The sequence below is a fragment of the Triticum urartu genome, chromosome 1A, assembly GCF_056163025.1.
Source record: "Triticum urartu cultivar PI428250 chromosome 1A, HENAU_Tu73, whole genome shotgun sequence".
Lineage (NCBI taxonomy): Eukaryota > Viridiplantae > Streptophyta > Magnoliopsida > Poales > Poaceae > Triticum > Triticum urartu.
In genome coordinates, this window is record NC_141873.1 from 443,398,872 (window position 1) to 443,406,127 (window position 7,256).

General features: G+C 47.0%; 1 protein-coding gene across 1 annotated transcript; it reads right to left on the reverse strand.

Annotated features, from left to right (window-relative positions):
• Positions 1-1,768: 1,768 nt before the first annotated feature.
• Positions 1,769-6,156, reverse strand: LOC125529739 (uncharacterized). The gene is made up of 9 exons (XM_048694159.2): positions 5,877-6,156; positions 5,716-5,781; positions 4,789-4,933; positions 4,230-4,711; positions 3,722-3,895; positions 3,488-3,604; positions 2,880-3,059; positions 2,738-2,784; positions 1,769-2,649 (listed from the first exon to the last, which is right to left on the reverse strand). The coding sequence occupies exons 1-9, from the start codon at positions 5,961-5,963 to the stop codon at positions 2,088-2,090; spliced, it is 1,860 nt and encodes a 619-aa protein (XP_048550116.2). The 5' UTR covers positions 5,964-6,156; the 3' UTR covers positions 1,769-2,087.
• Between the last annotated feature and the right edge of the window lie 1,100 nt (positions 6,157-7,256).

The window sequence follows — 7,256 nt, forward strand, 5'->3', positions numbered from 1 at the left end:
GCACAGGTTATGTTATGTACTATTCGGTGTTGAATTTGTTGTTTTTGTTTTTTGAGTTATATTTTAAATTTTGACATGAAATTTTGTGATAACCTACATTGATATTGTGTGAGTGTGCTAAATTTTTTTCATATTTTTTGAACATTTTAAAAACACAATATGAGTTATGTGCACCGGTAGCACCATAAGCTCCGGTGCACCAGATATTTCCCCACTCGCCGGTGCCTGTTTATAAGGGTGCTGATAGGCACCAGCGCGCCGGCCCAAACTTTCGGCCGGTCGCATCCTAACCTTTGATGCAACGATTCGTAGCCGCCCGATAAAAGCATCTCATTCATCTCACTGACCCTCAAATTGTGTGAGCGTGCGCGGACGAAAGCGTCACATCCGTCATCGAGGTCGCCTCGTCGTTGACGCCCTGCAGCCACCTCGTCGTCGGTGACAGCGCGGCCATGAGCGATTGTCGCATTTGCAAAAAAGCCACCGCCCCCCCCCCCCTTCCCCTCGCCTCGAAGTCACCGCACTGTCAACGCCGCCTGGGCCCCCAGCTCGCCGCAGGTAGCAACACCACTGTGGAACGGTTGCAGCTTCTCTGTTCATGGTCCCAGCACTGCCTCCGACAATGGATGCAACTTTCTTCGGTGACGGTTGCAGCTCCGGCAAACGCCGGATGCAGCTTTTTCTCGTCAGTCGCATTTTCAACGCCTTTCCAGCTTTCATCACTGGTTCCAGCAAAAAAAATGTTGGTTCAAGCATTTCCGCAATCGTTGAATCCATGGCGCCGCCGTCGCTAGCTCCCTCCATCCTTGGTTACACCAAAAGCATGTGCTGGTTGTAGCAATTGCAGCGGCCGGCTCCAGCACCACATCTAGTTGCATCATTTTGCGGTGGTTAGTTCCAGCTTCGCTGCTAGCTAGATCCAGCTCTCCCTTTCTTGGATGCAGCATTTGCGGTGGCCGGCTCCAACACCGCAGCTGGTTGCATCATTTGCGATGTCCGGTACTAGCTTTTCTTTTTCCGTTTGCAGCAAATCGACCTCGCCGGATGCGCAGTCGATGCTCGCCGTGGAAAAAAAATGGTGGCAGGTTGAAGAAGGGGGAACAGACATGGCCGTGAGACTTTGGTGGTGGTTGGGGCATCTCAGGCGACGAGCATGGAAGAAGGGGAAATGGGCGTGGCTATAAGATTGTGGTGGTGGCCAGGGCATCCCACAGTGATGGCATTCGATGGAGTTTGGAAGAAGGGACGAAGAGAGTGATGGAACGAGTGAAGGAGCGCACGCGGGCAGATAAGAGACTATGCTTCGGTGCCTTAAGGCATCTGCCTTTGTGTCTATGGCATGTGGGCCCAACAGATGGTTGGTCCACATGTCAGTGACCCAAAGACAGGTGCTTTTAAGGCACCGAAGCTGCGTCCGTAGATAAGGTATGTACATGTGGGGGCGTGTGTGGCCCTAGCAGCCACATGGCATAGCGCGGGGGTGATTCAGCATGAATCGCACTAAAGAGGGTGCCCGTGCGGCCGGCCGAGCATTTCGCTGATCGGCCGGCTACAAGCATTTACCTACAATATAGGCATGAAACTTCAAGTTACATATCAGTAGGAGTCAGAAACGCCAAATAACTGATATTAAGGAGATATGAGAGTGTTAAATTTGAGATTTAAGCTACAAGGCACATGGAGCTGCAGGCCCAACGATGTAAGAGGTATATGACTAAAGCATAAGTGATTGGACTCGAACGAAAAACAAAATTTCGATGAAAAAAAACTGAGCCATCAGCGACGAGCAAATATTTTCACCAAATAGCAAGTATAAGGTTGTGTAGAACATGCAGTGACTGTCAAATAATATCACTACTAAATAAATTGTCACCTTTTCTGATGACCCTCATATGAGCCTGTCCCGGCTACAAAGGAAAACTACCAACATGAAAGCACGTTATCACCATGCGTAAATCTCTCAAACTCAACAAAAAAACATGCGTGGATCTGGAACAAGTTCCGGCCCGTAGAGGCAACTGCTAATCACTCTTGCCAGATAAAAAAATGAAGCATGGATTAGAGCATCACGAGAATCATGCCCAAGGTTAGCACACGCATTCCTCGTCTTCAACTACATCCCAGGTGTCGTCCAGAGCAAAATTGTCACGGGGAGAAGCAACGGCGATCTCCTCGTCATTGAAACCCGAATTGGACTCCGTGGCAGAAGACCAGCTGCTCCCGGAAGTGGCCGATCTGATAGAGCTAGACAAGCTCGATGAAGCTAGCTGAAGTGGCTCACAGACAGAGAACAGTTTGGAAGGCGCCGATACGACGGAGCCGACCAAGCTCGATGAACTTTGGTCCAGCGATTCACCAACAGGAAGTAGTTTTGAAGGCGCTGATACGACTGAGCCCGCTAAGCTCGATGAAGCTAGTTCCAGTGGCTCATCAACGTAGATTAGTCCGGAATGTGCTGATTGGACCGGGCTGGGAAAGCTCATTGGAGCAAGCTGCGGTGGTTCTTCAGCAGGGAATTCGCCAGCTGCTGACTCGACTGAGCTGGACAGGATCGATGAAGCTAGTTGCCGTTGTTCATCGGCAGGAACTCCCATATCAACTCTGCGTTGGAGCTGTACAATGTTGCCGAAGATTCCAAGCATTTCTCCACTGAAATAATAAAGGCGCATATATGTAGACTCGTGAGTTAAATATTTTCCAAATGTCAGTTCAAACGATTCGTGAGTTAAATACTTACTGCAATGCATCCACAACATGGCCCCTGTCCATCAGTAGCTCCCGCAGCTGTATCAAGAGATTGCATGTTAGCCCTCCTTTCTTAGAATCACGGCCAGGAATAATATCGGTATGTCACCCAAGTACAGTAGCTCATTTGCTACCTTTACATTCTCCTCTGCCTGTTGCTCCAGCTTCTTAGACTCTTCCTTGGCAGCATCAAGTAGGACTTCCTGTTCTTTTAGCATTTCTTGAGCCATTTTTTCCCTTCCAATCATTTCCATCTCAGCGGCTGCCCTTTCTGCTTCTGCTAAATCGAGCCTTCTTTGAAGAGTTTGGTGCATCTTCACAATTGTACATGATGAAAGTTGTAAGAAACTAAATTATATTTCATGTTGAAATAGTAATAACCAATGAAGCATAAAAATTAGTATTATCAACATATAGTGCAAAATAAAAACAGCAACAGAACTTTCTGACACATAGCTAGCATCTACTCAAAATAGGCTAAATGTCCTAGAAATACAGTAAGCTGCCTGTATGAATCAAGGATTTACAGCAGAGCAGCCAGACATAGGAGCAACTAACACAAAGCAAAGTGCAACTGTAACACAAATTTATTTTTTCCTATAAAAAGGCAACACACTTTATTTGGCCGTGAGTATTGAACCTGTACTTGATGCTGGCTAGTGTACACTACACTGTAAGCCCGAATCGTACTTATATTTCAATAGACAACAAAAGAGTGCAACAGTATAAGGTTATAACTTACCTCGTCAATGACTGATATGAAGTGTTTTCGTTCTTCAGAAATGTCAAACAACCAGGACTGGAGCCCCTGCGCTTCTGAGGCTAGAATAGATTTCTCAGCAAAAACCTCTGCTGCAACCTACACAATTTCCATTATTAAGGATCTTGTTCTTTTTTTACGAAAGTTCTTAAAGGGACTTGCTGCAAGTCAATTGGCAGAAAATAAAGTACGAAAAGTAAATTCTTTGAGTAAAACCTTGTTGTTCTCTTCCGCTGCAAGTGTAGACATTTCTTTTAGCTTCGCCGCCTTTACAAGAATATCATTGCCAGCTTGACTTGCTTCGAATACAACATGTTTTGTTTCTGCCTCACTAACCTCAACCTCCTCTAGCATTTTACTTATCGCTGCCACATTTGACAGCAAAGTATTCTGCAACACACATTCATACATTAAGAGAAATTGGAAACATGTAAAATTTCGGAGAACAATGTATTAGGAAGTTTTCAATGAATCCAACCTAAGAAGCACACAATGTAACCCAAATGTGACACTCGGATTAGTCAAAATGATTAGTAATTTGGTGAGGGAATATTGAGATTTGCAGGAGGAAGGTGGGCATATTTTAATCCTCAATTTTTCATATGAAAGTGATGTTGATTCTACTATTGTACAGCTACTATCACAATTATTTTGAGTTGTTACTAGTACTTTTGACAAGTAAAAGTGATGTTTCATGAATTTAATGAAAAGGAAACACTTTTACCTTCTTGCAGTTTTCAGCAGAGATTGCATCATCAATGGACTCAGGGCTAACAGAATAGTTTGATCGCACGTTCATATCAGGTGAATCATCACCATGCAGCGTAGAAATATCTTCAGAAGTTGGCTCGGCCTGGTTTTCCTCAGAAGATGAGTGTATTTGTTCATCACGGTGATCTTCAGTAGCGGGGTCCAGATAATTCATTTCTTTCTGCTCGTTTTCAGAATGAGCTACTTCATGATCAACAACTGAGTTCTGCGCACCAGCTAGCACAGAATCAGAATCAATTTCTTCAGGTAGACCGTCCTGACCAGATGTTGATGCTGCAGCAGGTGACTGCATCAATTGTTCTCCCATGGAGTTTTCTCCATGTTCAGCAGAATTTTCATTGATAGCGTCAAACTGTACAGATTTTGGAATGGTACCATCATCCACTGGCGGGATCGTGAAACTAGTGTTTGTGTCACTAAATACCTGATGTTGCCCTGAGAAAGGATTTTGTCAACACAAAGAAGTGTTTTGAGATGAAAACAGGAAGTAATGAGGAAGAAAGAAATCTTACCATGAATATCTGAATCATCATTCGTGCTTGCATTATTGTCATCTGCGGTACTATTTGGAAGGACATTATGGATAACATAATCTGCTGCTGCATCAGCATCTCCATTGAATGAGATGGAAACTTCTATCAGTGTTGAGAAGTTAACCTGCTTAGTTAAAAGTGGGGATGTGGTAGTGTGTGTTAGTAAGTGGCGTACCAGGTCTATATTAATTTTTTAACAACAAATGCATCCACAATTTCATACAGTAACTCCATCCGTTCCATACTACCCCCTTCATTCCAAAATAATTGAAGTTCTAGGTTTGTCCTAAATCAAACTTGCTTAAGTATCATCAATTCTATAGAAAAAATGTGGTAAGATCTACAACTATTCCATTCATTACTTGGGTTTTCTTAATTGGTTAATGAAAATTAGTTTTGCCTAGGCTTTACTACAAAAATCACGGACCCAGAAAAACTCTCACCAAGACTAGGGAACAAAATTGCAGAAAGAATTGAAATGCATGCGTACTTCAATCAAATTCTCTAGTGTTTGAGAAAAACAGATCACTTCTCCGTGTCATGCGTACGGCATGAAATTAAGGTGAAAGCAGATCAACCAAAGCCAGTGGTTCACATACATATGTCCTGCAAACTAAGAAAAGAACACCATACGCTGTGCATTGCAATAATTATTAAGCATCTGTGTGTCAACGCAGAGCAGCCCTATGTATTCACGAAAAACTCGGGCATACACACACACAAACACACACACGATCAGCAGCGTAGCAATGTGTGAAACTAAACCGACGAACTCGTCAGCAGTATTATTTTTTTACTGTAAAAAAATCATCGGCTGTACAAGTACAACCAATCCAACGGGCGTCGATTACGAGGTTTCTTGCAGAAAAGAAAAGATCAATCGCGTGCTTGCGGTCACGGGCTCACCTGCGGGAACACCTGCACGAGGCCGTCCAGGACGAGGAGCGCGTCCCCCGTCATCCTCGCCTCCTCCTGCGCGAAGGACCATAGAACTCGTTAGGATCGAACTCGTATCCAGACCGAACATGCAAAAGCGATCCTAGGTCACGAGGGGGCGGCGGGCGGACCTCGAACTTGCAGCTAGTGTGCGTGCCGTCGGCGGATGACGACGAGGAGGAGGCGCCCGTGGCGCCGTGCTTGCGGCTTGGGTCCATGCCGTTGCCGGCGGGGAAAGACGGAGAGGCGCCCGTGGTGGCTGGGAGGATTGGTTGGCCGGGGTCTCGGGGCGGGCGCTGGCTGCTCTGCTGGGGGGCTTTGGGAAGAGGGATTTGATGGGGCGGGCGATCTTGGGAGAGGGGCCCGGCTTTAATCCGAGCAGGAGAGCGATTCCTCGTCGGTTCTGTTTTGCCGCGATGTGGTTCGGGGGTGGCACGCGACGCGGGCTGCTGCAGACGACGACGAGGCGCGCGCGCGCGGGGGGGCGGGGGCCGTTGGATCTGGGAGCTCTTGGGTCGCGTTCGGCGCCAGGATTCTCAGCGGACGGCGGGGATGCGTTGTGCGCCGGTGCGGGTGTCCCGGGCGAGAGCAAGGCAGCTCTGACCCGAGCGGTTTTCAGTTTTGTGGAAGGATAACTACTCTGACCCGAACGGAACAGATATCTGTTTGGACTGGAGATCGAACGATGGAACGGCTCCGCCTCCAGATTGCAAAGGGAAGGTGATCCAGATTCCAGCGTGGCCGATGATGGGGCCAATCCTACACTCCTTTCCCGGCACGGTGAAAGGTGACGAGTCCCCTCGCGGCAGCGGCACAGCGCTTAATTCCCTTCTCGTCCTGCTCGTTTGGAGTTGGCCATCACTTAGCTCAGAGCTGCAGACTAGAGCACAATTGATCGATGACAGGATAATATCAAAGAATTCCAGTAGAATCGTCCTATTCGTTGCCTCCAAAATGTCACGGTATTACGGTGTGTTCCATAATTCGTTGCCTCCAAAACGAAGGGTTTTTTTTTGCTAGCATAATTCAAACATCACAACATAAAACAAAGTTGATCTAGCTTACTTAAACAAACAAATAATTTGAATGTAGTAAATAATTCCTTTTGCGAGAAAAATGTAATAAATAGTTCAATAGAACACATAGTCCAAGGAAAGACATAGTAATGAATATCTAAAATGTAAACATACTCTCGCCCATGTAGTTCATCTCCAGCCGCGCCCCCAACAAGCCTTCCCCAGACGTTTTTGCCGCGCCGGCGCCAAAAAAACGACCCAGTCGCGCCCCCAGAAATCCGTTTTTCGCCGGCTCGGACCAAAACTGATGCCGGCGGACCCAGGCCGAACCCGGCGTCCTGGGGGCGCTTGGGGAGCCGGCACAAGCGAAAAGGCGCGTGGGTCCGCCCTGGCGGCGACCCGAGGGCCTTTTCCCGCCGTTTCTTGACGCTTTTCCTTCGCATCCCTCCCGCTCGCTCGCCTTCCTCCCGTCATTTCCTCCCTTCCTCCCGCCAA